General features: G+C 56.3%; 6 protein-coding genes across 6 annotated transcripts; 4 read left to right on the forward strand and 2 right to left on the reverse strand.

Annotated features, from left to right (window-relative positions):
- Nucleotides 1-6,551: 6,551 nt before the first annotated feature.
- Nucleotides 6,552-7,733, forward strand: GLRG_00273 (universal stress protein family; the record flags this gene model as incomplete). The annotated part of the gene is made up of 2 exons (XM_008090958.1): nt 6,552-6,968; nt 7,044-7,733. 2 exons carry the CDS (start codon nt 6,552-6,554, stop codon nt 7,731-7,733), a joined length of 1,107 nt encoding a protein of 368 aa, XP_008089149.1.
- Nucleotides 7,734-8,506: 773 nt separating this feature from the next.
- On the forward strand, nt 8,507-10,129 carry GLRG_00274 (uncharacterized protein; the record flags this gene model as incomplete). Its single annotated transcript, XM_008090959.1, has 1 exon — nt 8,507-10,129. One exon carries the CDS (start codon nt 8,507-8,509, stop codon nt 10,127-10,129), a length of 1,623 nt encoding a protein of 540 aa, XP_008089150.1.
- A 406-nt stretch (nt 10,130-10,535) lies between these two features.
- On the reverse strand, nt 10,536-12,003 carry GLRG_00275 (amidohydrolase; the record flags this gene model as incomplete). Its single annotated transcript, XM_008090960.1, has 3 exons — nt 10,536-11,229; nt 11,258-11,513; nt 11,661-12,003. 3 exons carry the CDS (start codon nt 12,001-12,003, stop codon nt 10,536-10,538), a joined length of 1,293 nt encoding a protein of 430 aa, XP_008089151.1.
- Nucleotides 12,004-13,600: 1,597 nt separating this feature from the next.
- GLRG_00276 (uncharacterized protein) lies at nt 13,601-14,152 on the forward strand (the record flags this gene model as incomplete). The annotated part of the gene is made up of 2 exons (XM_008090961.1): nt 13,601-13,663; nt 13,712-14,152. 2 exons carry the CDS (start codon nt 13,601-13,603, stop codon nt 14,150-14,152), a joined length of 504 nt encoding a protein of 167 aa, XP_008089152.1.
- Nucleotides 14,153-14,392: 240 nt separating this feature from the next.
- GLRG_00277 (uncharacterized protein) lies at nt 14,393-14,668 on the reverse strand (the record flags this gene model as incomplete). The annotated part of the gene is made up of 1 exon (XM_008090962.1): nt 14,393-14,668. The coding sequence occupies one exon, from the start codon at nt 14,666-14,668 to the stop codon at nt 14,393-14,395; it is 276 nt and encodes a 91-aa protein (XP_008089153.1).
- Nucleotides 14,669-15,650: 982 nt separating this feature from the next.
- On the forward strand, nt 15,651-16,926 carry GLRG_00278 (uncharacterized protein; the record flags this gene model as incomplete). Its single annotated transcript, XM_008090963.1, has 4 exons — nt 15,651-15,907; nt 15,964-16,384; nt 16,413-16,757; nt 16,867-16,926. The coding sequence occupies 4 exons, from the start codon at nt 15,651-15,653 to the stop codon at nt 16,924-16,926; spliced, it is 1,083 nt and encodes a 360-aa protein (XP_008089154.1).
- Nucleotides 16,927-17,647: the final 721 nt, after the last annotated feature.

Genomic DNA, 17,647 nt, shown 5'->3' on the forward strand with positions numbered 1-17,647 from the left:
ACGCTTGAACTTACGCAACCGATCGTGGGACTAGCAGATGTGGTTGCAGTTGTCCATACAATCTGTCGACTTGGCCGGCATGAGGGCGCTGGTATTGGTAGGTGCAGGTTGTCTTTCAGATAGGGACGCTGCACCGAGTAAGCAGGTAAGAGGTCGCACTGGCGAGGTGGCTGATTGCGTGCCGCAAGACTCCGGCTTGGACGCAGGCCATAGGGCACACAGATAGGTCTCACACCGCATCGGGTTCTGGACATGACCGCCATGCGTGACGGCAAGAAACGGCAAGACATTCATCTTACATGGCGGCGATGTAATTTTGATCGGGCTGTCTGGTCGTCGACGACCAGTTCCGCCTCCAGGAGAATCGTTATCTTTGGAGGCTCTCGGTTATTCGTCCCGCCAATCGACAGTGGCGGTGGGGGAGGGGAGAAGGAAGCAGGCAAGCTACCCTTTCAAGCTTAGAATTGACTATCAACTGTCAAGGTTGTCATTCCTGACCAACGAAAGCAAGCTGAGATTCGACAAACGGGAAGCGAGCACGGGTCCCCGCCGGCCTCGTGGTTCGGATGGGCGATATGGCTGGTCCATCAATCAAGCTCGAGAATAAAAAAAAAACCTTGCGGCGTTTTGTTTCGGTGAGACTGCAGGACGCACACGGCGGTGAGTCTTGCCATGGTGACCATGATGCCGGCGAGAGGTGATACATCCCAGACCGGAGAATTGTCGACGACAAAAAGCAACGCCGGAAGATCGGGACGGCGGGCTGCGAATGGCATCATGGCAATTTACAACGCGTGGTCGAATTCCATGGAAAAGCTCAAGAGATGTCGGTTGCCGACTGTCGTCGTCGTCGTCGCCGCTGCTTGGCATGGGCTGCCTCTCTTCCCGACCGCTTGTGTCTGCCGGCTTGGTGTCTTGGAAACGCATCCCTTTTTTGGCTCTCCGTGATTCCCTTCTCGGGGCTACATCATTGATTGTCTCGCCTGTGCTCTCTCGTACTCTGTAGCGTGCAACGTGATCTGACCGACCCCTCAAAACCGCACCCCAGCGACCAAGACAGCTCCTTGCAACATGGATGGGTCATGGCCAAGACACTCGCGTGCCGAAAGAAAGACAGTGGGACGTAGGCGCTCCCGCCAGCTCCAATACGGAATTGGGTCAAGTACACCAAGCCAGGCGTTGGACCATGCTGTGTTTGTAAGGAAAGGTGAAGATACCTATGGCTTGGCAGCGTCTTGGCGTTGGGCACGAAGTGTGGATGGGACGGGCTAGGTTGCGAAGCTGCGGACCAGGGCCCAGCGACGAGTGTGGTATGGCCCATGGGCATCTCATTAACGAGAAGAAATGAGGAGAAGCAAGGTCGGAAGTAAGAAAGCAGCCTAGGGCGCGAGCGCGCGCGCGTACACACATACACACACCGACTCGAGCCAGGCTCAGAGTCAGACTCCCCTATCCTGGGAACGGGGAAGATTGGCCGCCACGCCTGTGTGGTTTGCCAAGACCTAGTTGGAGGTGAACGAGTGGCCAAGAGAAACAAGAGGGAGGGATGAAGTTGCGATGAGTTGAGCAAAAGGTTGCAGGCCGGCTGGGCAGACGTTAATGTGCATGCATGAAAGGCAACGGACTGCTGCTGATGGGCGTACCGTTTGGGAGACCCCTCCGGCGGCGATAATCATCTTGGCGCGGCATGCTGCCGTGTGCCGCCATCCACGCTGGTGGGATGTTTTTTTTAGGGGGTAACAAGTAAGATGGGGATCGTGGGAATCGTGGGATGATTTCCAAAGGACAACTGACGAGATTGATGGGCCACAGCGGTGAACTCTGCGTCTGGAATACTGTCTTGCGAGCCCTAAACCAGGTACGACAGGGGGTCGCGGCATGGGGAGAGTTCTGTCAGGAGCCATGTACGCATGGGAGTAATACACGCCAGGACGTCTGAGGGGAAGACGAGGTGAGCATAGGTAGGGAACCACTGACGGAGGAGTCTGCACACCCACTTGCTCGGCGATCATGTCATGTCACTGCAGGATTATGACACGGGCGTACAGCAGATAACAAACGGAGAGCGGGCGACCAGCGCCGGCCAGTTCGTCCGTTCAGAGCCATATCTGACGAGCCGTCTTCTGCTGTGTAGTGGCGGGCAAGCATATACTATGCAGTACACTCTGTCGTTGAAAGCTAATCGCTCAAGGCCGTGCATGCTGTAGTGTAGGTAGCAAAGAGATCAAGACGGGACCAGAGAAGCTTGAAAGTTGTGAAGGAGGTGGTGTAAAATGTGGGATTAGAGCCCGACGGAGACATTAGAGGCGTGTTAGAGACGGAGCATGATTGGGTTCGGTAGTTGATGTGGTCTTGGCAAGTTTTGGATCATGACCTCGGGTTTATTTTGGGGGGGAGGTCTGGCGCTCTCGGCTCACTAAGGCTGGCATCGCTGTGGCGAGGAAGGGCCCTGGAGGCATGGTTGTCGTGGATCTGTCCGTATCCGTAATTGACATGGTTGGGAGAAGGCTTGCTGTAAGGATGGTATGTATGCGGCTGCTTCTACTCGACATGTGTCAATGAAGCAAGTTTATCCTGGGAATCGGTAGGAGGGCGCGGACCACCACCAATAATAGCCTTAGCAACTCGACTCGAGAGTTGATCTGCCGCTATGGAAGGGAGGCAGGTTCTACGCTCCTTCCAAACGAAAGTTGCAACCCACCACCTCAGCGACATCAGGTGGGGCAAGGCAAGGTACCATGGTGAACCGGAAAGTGCAGCTGGCGCAGCTGGTGCCTTGCGATGGCCCTAGCTCCCACCTTCCACTCTCACCTCAGCTCCACTTCACCACTCACCTCGCTCGCCCTTTCCTTTCCTTTCCTTTCCTTTCCTTTCCTTGCTTGTGTTCAGCTGAGATGCCTGTTCTTGAACAAAAGGCAGGAGGCAGGCAGACAATGTCTTCTTGCCAGATGAGATGCCTAGCAAGATCAAACGCAGATCCAGCTTAGTCATATGATACTGCTGCTGCCTTATGGCTACTTCTTCTGTAGGCACAGGTACTCATTCTGACATATAAAGAATGCAGCAGTGGTGGGCAACAATAAAATCAGGAAATGACAGAAACCGACATGAGGGGGTACATAGTCCACCCGCAAACCTTGCTGCACACGTAAGTCTCATATCGGACGGACATGATCGAATAGCCTTTCTCTTGGGTGCTAGCCACCCCACCCATGTTGCTCCTTCCGGCCTACTCTTCACCTGCACCGGGCCCGTCCTTGCCTCCTCAAGGTCTTCCCATTCTCTTTCCTGTCCATCGTACCGCCCACCGCCCATCGCCCACCGCATACCAATCCGAAAGCCAGGCTAGGCCTAAGTCCGGAGAGAGAGCAGCATCCACCACGACCCCTGCCCTGCTTGCTCGTTTGCTTGCTTGCTTGTCTTGCTTGTGTCTCCCAATTCTCCTTCTCCCTTAACAGCTTGACCTGTGCGTCACGCCCAAGTTTTGCATAAGCTCCATGCTGGGAGGGTCCGACTGCTGGAACTTTGCGGAGCACTGCGCAGCACAGCAAACCACACTGGGACCTGTACTTGGTACTTAGACCAGAGCAACTCCCCCTTCGCATCCTCCGGTTCGTTGCCTGTCTCTCCATACCGGCATCGAAGTCTATTGGGGAAAGAAGAAGAAGAAGAAGAAAAGAAAAAAACAGCATCATCACCCAACGACGCACGCCTTGCCCCTTCAACCCTATTTCTAGACATCCTTTCCGCCAAAACCGTCTAGTCTCATCATCTCACTGTTCTACCCCCAGTTCACACTGCACACACACATTCTCACGCTCCCCCCGCATCCTGTTGCTCACAGGCCGCCACCACGAATTTGTTATAGAGAGTATCAGAGCGCCTCTCCCATCGATTCTTCGCCATCGTGCTGTACTGTACCTCTTTCCCATCCGCGACCCAAGCTCAACCTCCCCCCCATCTTTACCACCCCGTGTTGGAGCGCGGCTGGTATACCCGTTCGACTAAGAAACATCAGCTGTTCACCCCTCCAGTCTGCCGTCACCAAGACACTCGACCCTCAAACTGGCGCCGACGCTACGCCACACGACCCGTTTCCTCGCCTTCGTCAACAACAACACCATCTTCGGCCTTTTCTGTGCCTTGTGAAGCACCGGCAAGCCTTGGCGGAACAGCCTCCTACGCTGCTTCTCTTGTTCAATAAGAGAGCCACATCTTTCTCATAAAAAAATCACCGTCCGCGCTTGCCAACATTGCCTAGTTGGTATTTTTGCTGGGCATTTCTTTTGATTCAAGTAACCGACTCTTTCCACCCGCCTCTCCCCTACTTGCAACCTTGAAAACGACACACCCCGAATCAGCATCGTGCGCACCGAGGGCCGTTCATCTCTGTCGATGCGAGGAAACATAAACATTCAATTCCCCTGCACTCATACCACTCGTACCACCCATACCGCCTCTTATACGCCCATCGATACTTCACACTATTATTGAGCCTTCCACACAATACACTCAACGACAAAGCGCTCTGACCGTCTACCATTCGATACGCCCTCCCGAGCCGGCAGACGACGCCCTTTTTCCATCTCTAGACGGTGTAGTCAGTCCACCACCAACCACTTGCGCACGCAAAACACGTTTGAGCTTTTGCACATCGCTTTGCAGTTCTTTCCAGGGCACATTACCCCCGCCCTTCCCGTTGACGAACTTTCCGCTGCCGTACTTGCTTCGTTCTGGCTTCTGCTGGCGTCCACTGCGTGCTTGCCTGCCTGCCGTCCCCATGCTGACACCGGCCACACAGCAATCTCAGAGGCTTCAATGAGGCCCTCGGAAAACTGGCGCAGCGTATTCCTGCTTTCGCAAAGCGGCAAAAAGAAGAAGAAGAGCAAGGACAGCAAAGATACTCTCTCAACACCACCACCACCACCACCAAGAATTACCTTTCCGAAAACCCAGTGGGATCCGCAACCTACGCCGCAGCGTCGACACACAATGGCGGGTCCCGTCCCACGGTCGATGCTTGACATCGAGAGTCCTGGATCCGACATCTCGCCCAAAACACCGGCACAGCCTTCGGACACGCCCAAATCGGATTATTTCTCCATTGAGCCGCAACCGCCCAAGAAAGAAGACAACACCAACGCCGCTGATGCAGAGCCCTTGAGCCGCGTGACGACGCTTTCGAGCTATGCAAGCCCTTCCCCGGTGAGCGCATCGGGGAGCTTCTCAGCCGAATCGTCGAGGACAGAGTCCCATGTAGGGAGACCTAGAGGGTCATCGGCTGCATCGCTTGCTTTCGCACCGCCGCGGAATCCATCATTGCCGCAGGGCAACCAGAAGAAGACGGGCAAGGAACGTATCCGAGCATCGTCACCTCCTCCTGAAAGGTAAGCATAGCCTTTTCTTTGTTGAGGCTCGTTTATTTTCCCATCCTCTCGTGTCCTCTCACCAAGCACTCAATCTGCGAATGTCATGCCTCGTGCACCACATCGTCGTGTCTCGCAAGGCGTCGAGACTTTGACGCCTGAGAGACCGATGGGACGTAAGTACGTTACCAGGAAAGCGGATAGCTTGTCTACAGTGTAGCTATGGGGTGACAGTCTACTATATATGCGCCCCCCCTGCACTTTCCTTACGTGCGTCGATTCTGCAGCTTTTGCAATTATCGGAACACACCGGTTAAGCTGTCGAATCGCCCGCTGTCCTGCAGCACTGCGACCTCCCAATTTGCGCAGTGCCCAGTGGACGATGACTTTCCGGAATGCCGCCGCTTCGTCCCCACCCGACGGCTGTCAAAGGCCACGCAGATGCGCATTGGATGCGGGGGAGCTGCATATAAGGACCGTGGGATAGGAAGGGGGTGCTGTCTTCAGCGCCTGGACCGATGTTTTGGTGGAGTCGCACGACCAGCGACGAATTCGACTTTTCTATGATGGCGACCTCGGTGATGACAGCGTCGCCGTGATGGACCCCCTTCATTCGCCAGCACGCATTACCCGGGCATCCTCTTCTTTTGTCGCCGGGCACCTCACTAAGCGCTCTGTGTTTACATGGAATTCGCACCGGGCCCAGATGCAGCCTTCCATCGGTCCTCACACGACAGCAACCTCTTTGGCTCAATATGCACTGCCATTCGCCGGCGCTACACTTCGCTACCCCACTACCCCGCCGCATGCGTCTGTACCTCTTTCGTGGGCTGTTCACAAAGAAAGCCATGCGGACGGGAGCTGGGCGAGGCACCATACCAAAAAAAGGCACCTAAAGCGCCCGTCGAAAGATCCCCACAGCCACCCTGGGCCTGGAGGAATCGTGACGTCCCCGCAGAAAGCGGGAAATCGCTGTTATTGCTGTCGCAACTCGTCCGCCCGCCCGCCCGCTGGCCTGATTCCAGGCTGCCTCCTGCCAAACTACAACCTCTTTCCCCCCTGACTTTGACCAGTGGTCTCTTCGCGTTCTCGCCTCTCCATTGCACTTCTCTGATTTATCACATATCATCTCGTTTGCCTCTTTGCGGGTTTTAATCGCCAACTCTTTTGAAAAAACATTACTTAATGGCAACGCTAACTCAAACTTCTGTGTCGGACAGATTCCAGTCACATGTCGCATTCGACAACCTGCCGCTGGGCGAGGCAACTAAGAACAACACGCTCTCGCTGACGCTCGATGTCCGACACAAGGGTTACCAGGCGCAACGACGATCGCGCACCTTCATGGTAGGCGTCGACGAACACGCCTATTCCGATTATGCGTTGCAATGGCTGCTCGACGAGCTTGTTGACGATGGAGACGAAGTTGTGTGCGTACGCGTGATCGAGAAGGAGCTCCGAGCTGCCGACACCAACAAGGCCTATCAAGACGAGGCGCAAAAGGTCATGGACAGCATCGTTCAGCGCAATGGCCTCAACCGCGCCATCAGAATCGTGCTGGAGTATGCGAGCGGCAAGCTACACGCAACGTTTCAGCGACTAGTAAGTCAGCCACATCAAGAAGCACATGACGGCAACCACTATGTAGCAGCCGCTGACAGACGTCGTCATTTCCAGATCCAAATCCACCAACCTGCTATGCTCATCGTAGGTACGAGAGGAAGATCGCTGGGTGGCCTACAGGGCTTGGTCAACACGCGCAACTCCTTCTCGAAATATTGTCTGCAGTATTCGCCCGTCCCCGTTGTCGTGGTCCGACCAACGGAGAAGCGGGAGAAGAAGAAATCTAAGAGGCAGAACGACTCGGAACGTCAGACGTACGTGCGCATGCTGTCAGCGACTGGCGGCAAGCATGAGGCCGACAGCGAGAGGAGCAGCATGTACAATGTGGAAGTTCGCAACACCGCCGACGAAGAGGCCCATCAGGTCGCCAAAGCCCTGGGGCTGCCGGCAGCCTTCGACCCAACCATCAAGCCGGTCGATCTTAACGCTTTCCTGCATCCCAGGCACCAGTCAATCCCATCCGGCCTCTCGCAATCGAGCACAGCGGATCCCGGCGGATCCTCTGCACCGGCCAGCGCCGCCGGTGACAGCGACGAAGACGAAGACGACGATGATGACGAATTCGAGGTCTTCACGGGCGAACAAGCCATCAACTCTTCGCAGATGGATAAGCTCCATAAGATGGAGGCCAACGAGGCGGCGGCTCTTAAGCAGAACCGGAAGTCGAGCCTCGACTCTAGTGCCAGCGGGGCGGACGACGACGATGTGGAGTCAAAGGTGTCTCGAAATAGCAGCAACAGCTGATTTGATTGGCTCTAGGGGAGCGAGGGACGGCTGTCGGACAGGGAGTCATTCCACGATTCAAGAGCTCTTCATTATGCATACATATAGGTACTCTAGAGGGAGCGTTTTGTCGACGGCGTCGGCATGATTTAGTTGCTGGAGGAGGACGCCGCACGAGGTTGTGGGCGGTTGCGGTCGCGTTGGAATTCGTTCAGGCGGATGATACAGCAGCACTCCCTCTCCGTGGGCCCGCGCATTGATACCCAATAAAGACATGAATTAAGCAGAGACGGAATATCGTAAACAGTTTCCTCTGTACGCAGCAGTATGTTTTCTCCTGCTTGTAGAGGTTGTCACGGTGAGTCTTCCCATAGTGGTCATTGGCCACTTCATCTCATCATGTGGGGTCGTGGTTCTTTGAGCGATGAATGTGGCTGGTGTGGCTGAAGCTTACCCTGGGGCCACTTGGGTATCCGTACTTTAGGTGTCCGTACCTAAGTACGGAGAGTACGGATACGGGTAGTTTAGACAGGTGGTATGTGGCTGAATCAGACTCCGACACAGACCACGACGGAGGTTACGAATGTGTCCGTTTTGGCTGTCGCTCTGCAACGGTTACCCAAACTCAAGCACTACATTCCGTACCATGTCGAAGCCAACCTCACTGATTCCTCGCTAAAGGACCCTTTCTCGACGCCGTAGTTCCACCGGAACAGGATGAATATTGCTTCATTCAGACACCAATCGCACATGTCTTTTCGATCGCGCGCAAACGCCCCACCAAGCCGCCCCAGATGCCCTGGTTCAGCTCCTCATGCGACGAGTCCGCTTGCGCTGCCGTAGACCCTAATGCCCCATCGACGGTCGGGTTGTTGTTCTCGCTGCTGCCATTTATTGCCACTTTCGCCACCGTCGCCGCCGTCGCAGACCGAAAGATTTTCCCGAAGCTCGCGAGAGTACACGAAGCCCACGATGGCGAGGACCACTACCTGCCGTCGCACGCACCGCCCAGCCTGCGGCAGGCGCACGCCGAACACGGACAAAAGAGCCCGAGGAGGAGAGTGGCGGCCGCCGTTTTCTCGACAACCATCGCCCTGGCCACGGTGCTGGGCGAGTTGATACTGAGCGAGATCTCGGACCTGGTTAGCCGCCGCGCCCGGGAGGTGGGGCTGCGCTTCACGGTGCCCACGCTCCTGGTGCTGCTTGTCGGCATCATCCCCTTCCTGGAGATCCAGAGCGTCATTTCGGGACTCGGGTGGAAGTTTCAGAGGAATAGCAGGGGCAAGATCCCGCAGTTTGCCTGGGGGGTTTTGCTGCTGGTGTTTTCCGGATGGCTGTTTGCCTTTTGGAGCTTGGGCAGCCTGGTCGGCCTCGACAAGACGACGACCGCGGGCGGGGGTGTCTTGCGCGCCTGCCTCGAGCGGATCGGGGTCATTGGCATCTCGTTGATGGCGATGCTCAGCGGCTTCGCGGCCGTATCGAGTCCCTGGCACACTCTTGGCGCCGCCTCGGAAAGGAGGAAGCGGCCCATCACGGAGGCCGACATCTCGAGGAAGGAGGCCGGTCTGGATGCCACGAACGAGATGCTATTGACGAAAAGACACCGTCTCCAGGCGCTGGAGCGCAAGGCCTCCGAGGCGCAGGCAGCATCGTCCAGCTCTGGCGGGTTCATGGGCAAGATGATGGGCGCGGTGCGCGGCATGGGCGGTGACGAGGCCGAGATGCGCGCGCTACGGTTGGAGATCGCGGGTCTGGAGACAATGGAGGCCAACCTCGGCTCGTCGTTGGGCATGATGCGCTCCCGCCAGGCCGCCGACGCCCGCGCCGCGACGCCGCTGGGGAAGCTGCTCGCCGTGCCCCACTACATATTCAGCCTCTACTGTCTATACCGGATCCTGGCCACGACGCTGGCGATGCTGCGGAGGACGTACTACCCCAGCTCGAGCTTCAGCTCGTCGGACCCGATCAACCGCTTTCTGGGCCTGCTCGCGCGGCACTGGGACCCCAAGCTGGACCAGATCGCGTGGGCGCGGCAGATCAGCTTCCTGCTGTCCGGCGTCATGCTCGCGGCGAGCGCCAACAGCGTGCTGCAGACGTTCCACCTCTTCTCCAAGTGGTTGCCGGGCCTGCTGTACCAGGCGCAGGCGAACCTGGCGCTGCTGATCGGGCAGATTACAGCCGTCTACGTCATCAGTGCGGCGCTGCTGCTGCGGAGCAACCTGCCGAGGGAGATGGGCAGCGCCGTCGGGGACGCGCTCGAGGGGGCGCTGGAGCCGCGGTTCGTCGACTGGTGGTTCGAGGGCTGGTTCCTGATGAGTTGTGCCGTCACCGGGCTGGGCGTGTGGATTTCGAGAAAGATTGGCCGGGAGGACTGGGACGAGTACGGGTCCGAGGAGATGGGCGCCAAGAGGATGTAGAGAAGAGGGAGGGTCCTAAAAGAGGTTCACGGCGTTGCCTAGATGGTCGGCAGACTATCATGAAATGATTTTGTATAGATGTGTTAATATCCGAGATGCCGAGTTTGGGCTTACATGCCATATTGCCCGTGGGATATAAGGAGGCCCTGTACAAGTATAACACATGGAACAAGTCAAGTGATGGATATGTTATCTCACAGCTATTTCTATATTCTTTCATATGCTGAAATTGGTTCCAAGAAGACATTTGATGCCCCGGAAGCACCATGCAGAAAGATGTTTTTCCCAAGCGAATTCGTCCCATCTCATGAATCTTTGTCTTCATTACATCCATCCGCCTGTCCCCAGAATCGTACACTCTCACCGTCAACCCCCCTTTCGGGCATCGTCCCTGACACCGCCGCTCTCATTTGCCCATGTCCTTCCTCCAAGCCCTCTTGACCTCCTCCAGCATGCCCTTCTGGGTAAACACGTCGATCGCCACGCCGGCCAGCCCCTTGCCGGACCGCAGGCTGTTCTCGAACGCCACCCTCGTGCCGGCGGACTCGGCGAACTTGGGGTTGTGCGGGCCCTGGCCGCCCTCGCCGGGGGGGATGGCGAAGCCGACGTTCAGGCTGGGCATGGCGTGGCTCACGTCGCCCTGGTCGGTGCTCGCCATGGTGCGGCCGCGGATCTCGTCAATGTCCTGGTCGAGGGGGATGGCGGCGGCGGCGTCCGGCACGAGGGCGTTGAAGTGGCGCACGTACGAGCGGGCGAGCACGCGGTTGGGGACGTGGTCCATGTAGGCCATGGTGGGGGTGAGGCGCAGGGCGGCGCCGGTGGCCTCGGCGCCGGCGGCGAAGCAGCGGTCGACCTTGGCGCGGAGCTCGGCGAGGCGGGCGCGGGTGTCGGCGCGGACGACGAAGCTGCCGGCGGCGTAGGCGTGGATGATGTTGGGGCCGGGCGCCCGCCCGTGGGTGATGTGGCCCCTGGACGACGTCGCCCGGGCCATGGTCTGCTGGCGCAGGACGGAGACGGCGTTGTAGGCCGTGACGAGGGCGTCGAGGGCGTTGACGCCGAGCCAGGGGTTGGCGGCGGCGTGGGCCTCGCGGCCCAAAGTACTCGGCGCGGAAGGCGGCGTAGGCCGACGTGCGCATCATGGCCGTGTCGGCGACGATGCCCGGGTGGGAGATGAGGTTGAGGTCGACGCCGTGGTCGGCGTAGGCGCCGGCGCCGAGGAGCCGGATCTTGCCGCCGCCGCCCTCCTCGGCGGGGGTGCCGAAGAGGACGACCTTGCCGGGGAGGCGGTGGCGCGCGAGGAGGGTGGCGGCGGCGAGGGCCCCGGCGAGGGAGGCCATCGCTATGAGGTTGTGGCCGCAGGCGTGGCCAATGTCGGGGAGGCAGTCTTGTTGTTTTGTTTTTGGTTAGCTTTCCCTCTTTTCCCGTGGGGTCTATATTCCCTTTTTTCTTTTCTTTTTGGAGTATTTCTCTGATGGGAAAAAGGGGGTTTCTGGGAGGAGATTGAAGCAGAGAAGGGGGTGGGGGGACTCACCCATCTCGGCGTTGAACGAGACGACGGGCCCTTTCTTGCCGCTGTCCCACACGGCGACCCAGGCCGTCTCCATGCCGTACGCCGAGGGCGTGACCTTCCAGCCGGGCTGGGTGCGCATGAAGGCCGTGAGGGTGTCATGGGCAATGACCTCATGGTAGCCGAGCTCCGGGTTGTCGTGAATCGTCTTGTTGACGGGCCAGAGGCTCTTGGCGAGGTCGTCGACGATGGCGGAGATCTCGTCGAGGTATTCGGGCGAGGAGGAGGGTCCCGCGGGGGGGTAGGGGTGGGCGTCGGCGTGAGAGATGAGGACGAAGTCGTCGCCGTCGTCTTCCGTGGGGGTCATTGTGAGGTTTATTGAGACTCGGAGGATGTGTGTGTCAGTGTGTGTGAGTGAGAGTTAGGGCCGGCGTTATGGAAAGCGGCGGGCGTGACGATGGAGAAACTGGATGCTGGTTTAATCGAATGAGGCTCAGGGAGCTTGCATCGGTTCTTTGAGTGAGACCAGCTAGGGAGGCGACGTATTGTGAGACGTGAAGGTTCACAGAGGGTCCCCCCCCCATCATCCCCCGCATGGGGTGAACCTTGGATGATGAGACGATTCCGAGCGGCATGGCTCCGACCACCGGCCCGGTCATCTCTCCCGGCGCCGCGGGTGTGGTGATAGGGGGTTTCCCGTTTCGGTTAGCGCATCCACCGTGTTAGACGCCGGGATGTGCCGAGAGCATAACTTTGGTTTGGCATAAGATAAAGCCTGCAATGCTTATCTCCCGAGCCGCGTTGAGATGAGAGGTGCGATTGAGGCAAGGGGACATAAAGTGCATGGCGTCTGACTTTTGAAGTGTGAAAAATTGTACAATGGTTTGCCATATTCATGCTTTGCTTCTCATTCCACACGATCCAAGCTGTGAATGGCTGGAATACAACCTGAGCGTGGGTGCGCGAAATGACGAGGCAGTTCGAGCTAGCCAGCCAACGTCGGGCTGATAGTACCTCCGTCTCGAGACGTACTCTTGAACTCTATGATTATAATAAAACTCTAGTAGTCAATAGGGCAGATACCTTGAAATGTCCATATTACCTCTACTTGATTTTAGACCATGTTAAGTACTGAGCATTATGTTTTGACTGTGTTTGAACGACTGTGAGTGGCTAATGTTGTGTACCTGGGCGACTTAACGAGGGACCCGTCTTATATAAGTATCTTAGTATGTAAACCGACTCAGCATCTTGTCAAGTGAGGCCTCGTCTCCTCGCGTGAAGGAACGAATCCGCTTAGATTGAGGACTCCCGTTGCGATCCAATCTCCATACTTGTAAATTCTTCACGTTCATCTGATTTTATATCGTAGGAAGAGATGGCGAGGGCCGACGAGCGCCTCGAGCCATTGGTTCTAGAGCGTGACGGGTTTCGACTGGGCCAAGATCGGCGGCTCACGGCCAACGGAACAGAGGCAGGCGGAGCTTTTACACCCGGAGCTCTTCCGTTCGAGGCGGATACAAGAAAGAATCATGGAAGAAGAACGTCTGCTGTTCACAAAGCCCTGGCTCGCCGCTCAGTTGACACACTACGAAATCGGATTCCCTGTAAAGGCCGCAAAAGGACCGGCTTAGTGAAATTTCGAGAGAGCTGTCGATCCTGGAACGGTAAGTAGAGCATCGCTGCTCTATTGACGAGCTGCTGCGCGTGTGTGCGTGCCTCATTACGTAGATAGCGGCTGATTGTCGAAACCATTGCGCTTGCGACCTGGATCGGTTAATGGATCATTACGTCTTGACGGAGAGCAAGCCTGGCCGGAGAAAAGCCTGCCATGCCGCTGGCCTTCTACAGGTTTCAAGAAATACTCGGCGCTCAAAGCTTTGGCTGACTTTGTCCCCGGCTTCCATACGACCACAGCTGGACATTCCATGACCGTTTGAATCGGCTGGTATCGCTAGTCTCCCATGGCCCTCGCTTCGAGGGTAGACGGTCAGGCTGTCCAAGCGAAGAAGGACCGGCGGCTGGCGGTATGGGAAGAGGCGATGGAGTCTCGTCAGTGACACGTGTCTCGGCAGGTGGGAGACAGCAAGAAAGGCAAACTGGCCAAGACGCACGATTTTGGCCAGTTCGAGGAGACAATGATATTGAGCCTCTCGGGAGACAAAATCAAGTTGCTGGACGAGATCAAAGCAAAGAGAATTCCGACAAAGGTCCGTACGACTACAGCTCCTACGACTCGGACGACGAGCAAGAATAAGAGGCCGAGCATGGCTGGGGGCGGATCGGCACAGCAGGAGTCGAAAAATGAGAAGAAGAGAAAAACGAAGCTGACGCCTTCATTCTCCCGCCGGATGCGAGGGCGCAAGACGGAAGAGGGCATGATCCACGACACGCCCGGGGCGGCACATCTCGATTTCTTCAACGAGATGGTGATGCGATTGGGCCGGCAGGGTTTGGCTGATTTTGGGCTCGTTGTTCTCAATGTAGAGCGGTTTGAAACTCCGAGAAATAGCTAACCACTTTAACTTTTGATTATACTCAGGCATACGACCTGTAACTTCTCGCCTGCGCCCTCTCGTATTGATAAATCAACATTGCGGTTTCCGCATTCGAGCCTCGTCTGTGTGTAACATACATTGTGACGCGTCGCAAAAACAGCAAACCACCCAGCCGAGAAACTGACAAAAACCTGCCGAAACTTCAATTCAGCTTCCCGATTACGGCGAGCCGCAAACCAAGAAGAGAAAAAAAAAGCATCACCTCCCCGAGGTGAAGGACCGGAAGAGCCCGATGAGTTTCGTCGACGTCTCGATCCAATGCGCGAGAAGCATGGGCGTGAGGTAGATGAGGACGGCCACGAACATGATCCTGCGCATCCAGGCGGGGGGCATGAGAAAGGCGGCCGCCCGCCCGAGCTGCGTCGTCGGACGGTCGTTCCCGGCCTGCTGCTGCGGCTGTTGTGTCGCCGGAGCGGTATCGTCGCCACCAGCCTTTGACGAGGAGGCGGCGGGGGCCGTCTTTCGCTTGGCCATTGCAGCAAAGGAGCTGACGGGGGGGATTAGGGATAGGTCCGACAGAAGAAGAAGAAAAGAAAAAAGAAAAAAACGAGCGGAACAATGATCTACCTACTTGATCTGAGTTGGCCTAGGGCGTATAAGAGAACGGTGAGACTCGAGGCTGATGCAGGGAGACGACTTTGGCGTGTGTGATGTTGGAACGGAGATGGCGATGAAGCCACGAAGTTCCTCGAGATGCGGCTGAACAACCAATAGTGTTTTGCCAAGGCCCCTTGGCTGCTTTGGCCCAACGAACTTTCTCTCTGGTGGAATCAGGGGCCCGTTTATGCAAATCGAATTGTGCAACGGCTTAGAGCGGCGACTTGTTGGACGGAAGTGGTCGTTTCCCCGCAGGGGGGGGGGGGGGGGGGGGAGATATCTACCCGCTATCACCCCGCCGATCTCCTGCTAACGGTATCTGAGAGCACCGGCCGAAGTTCGCCGAAGAGAGAGAGAGAGTTGAGGAATAGATGATGGCCTTTTTTTCGACCAGGAAGTGAGCGCGTAAAGTTTGTCATGGCGAAATGTTTGAGCCCAGGTACTCATTAGGCGTTGTATAAGACGGTTGCAAGACACAGTTGAGGTTCCGCAACTGTTTGACAAAGGAACCCCCTTTCCCTCCGCGATATATCATCAACTGATAGAAACCAGCCCTATAGATGATCCATAATTGTTAGCTGGGAGCGGTGTTGTCCGGGAGGAGGAACGGCCCGAGATAAGAACACTGGATGTATCCATCCGGTTGCCGATGGTCGGGTGTCCCCCGATAACCATGACCCGACCCACAATGCTTCTATGGCAGAGCGTGGTGTTGATAAGGGAGTCAAGGGTCCCAGAAACTCGGGTCGAAAGATGATGTGCTCGACGTGCGTTCATGCAAGCGAGGAGTCTCTCCAGAACCGAGCCCCCTCCCCTCCCCCACCTGGATACTCCCCAGTCTGTTGGACTCATCCTAGAAATGGCACCCGCCGAAGCCCCGGGCCCAGATCCGGAGAAGCGGGTTCCCTCGGACATCAACGCCGCCGCCGAGGATGACCACGCCGTCTCGAAGCACCACATCGCCGACGAGACGGGCGCGCTCGCCGCCTCGGCCCTCAGCTCGCCGCCCCTGGACGAGGCGCAGTCGCGGTCGGTCCTGAAGAAGCTGGACAGGCGGTTCCTCCCGTTCCTGTGCGTCACCTACGCGCTCCAGTTCATCGACAAGACGTCGCTGGGGTACAGCTCCGTCTACGGCATCATCCCCGACAACCGGCTCTAGGCCAGCAGTACAGCTGGACGAGCAGCATCTTCTACTTCGGCTACCTGCTCGCCGAGTACCCCGGCGTCGCCGTGCTGCAGCGCTTCCCCGTCGCAAAGTTCCTCGGCGCCAACATCATCCTCTGGGGCGTCATCCTGACGACGACGGCGGCGTGCGGCTCCTTCGCCGGGCTGGCCTCGGTCCGCTTCCTCCTCGGCGCCACGGAGGCCACCATATCCCCCGGCTTCGTCGTCGTCACGGGCATGTGGTGGACGCGCCGCGAGCAGGCGGGCCGCTCGGCGCTCTGTGTCTCGTTCTTGGGCGTCGGCAGCTTCGTCGGCACGCTGCTGGCGTACGGCATCGGCCACATCCGCGGCTCGTTCTCGCCGTGGAGGTACATCTTCCTCATCCTCGGCGCCGTCACCGTCGTCTGTGGCGTCGTCTTCACCCTCTTCGTGCCCCGACGGGCCGGCCCGGGTGAAGTGGCCGACGGAGCAGGAAAAGGTCGTCGCCGTCCAGAGGGTCGCCGAGAACAAGACGGGAACGGGCCGGAGCAAGACCTTCGTCGCGGCGCAGGTCGTCGAGGCCGCCAGGGACCCGGCCGTCATCATCCTGGGGCTCGTCTCCTTCGTCAACGCCATCGCGTCGGGCGGGCTGGCTTTCGGGTCGTTGATCGTCCAGGGCTTCGGGTTCAACCCTCTGCAGACGACGCTGATGAACCTACCGCTTTCCACGGTCCAGGTCGTCGCGCAGCTCGGTGCCGGCTTCTTGACGAGCAAGATGCCGGGCTCGCGGCTGCATATTGCCACGGCTGCCATGGTTCCGCCGGTATGTACGGACCTTTTGCTCCGACGCGGCTTTTCCTTTTTCTTGTCTCTCTCCTTTTTTTTTTTTTCGTTTCTTTTTTATCATGATCTGCTAACGCCTCGTAACCCAGATCATTGGCACGCTGCTGATTAACCAGCTCCACCTGGACAACAAATGGGGTTGCCGGTAAAATGCCAGTGCACTTTTGGTAGTATGCCAGTGATTTAAGCCTATTTTGGAAAATCATTATGTTAGCGCTAGCAAAAATAGCCCATAACAACATTCTGACTAACCCAGCCAATCAGACCATTAGATTTACCACAGGCCCACAATAGTTACGCAAAATTAAAAACTCCTTAGTTTTAAGCAATTTAAGGTTAGGCAATTAATTTAAGGCAAAATAGAGGTAACAGCAGTAATTTATTTAAAACTTTATTATATTATATAACTATTGTCAAATGTGGCGGAATTACACGTGAATTAACCAGCAAAGGCACGGTTGCTCTATGGCGAATTGTTAGGGAATGGGCAGTGAAAGGGCCCCACTTTCAGGGTGAATCTACTAATTATATAGCCAGGATTTCTCTAGGATTTCCTAACTAAGAAATAGGGGGATTTCCCTACTCCTACAGGATCTTAACTAGATATATATAATATATTATATAATTAATTAAGTAACTATTATAATCCTTATAATTTAATAATTAATAGTCTAATATATATATTTATAATAACTAATATGTCTATCTACTAATTAAATACTATTATAATAATTAATAAGAACTATAATAATAAGGTAACTATCTTATAATTATATAGTAATTAGTTTATATAGCTTAACGCTATCTAAGTAAAGGTAAAGCGTTATAATCTCTAGGAATATATTAACCTAGAGGTTATAGCAGTAGACT

The sequence above is a fragment of the Colletotrichum graminicola genome (genome assembly GCF_000149035.1).
Source record: "Colletotrichum graminicola M1.001 genomic scaffold supercont1.1, whole genome shotgun sequence".
Taxonomy (NCBI): domain Eukaryota; kingdom Fungi; phylum Ascomycota; class Sordariomycetes; order Glomerellales; family Glomerellaceae; genus Colletotrichum; species Colletotrichum graminicola.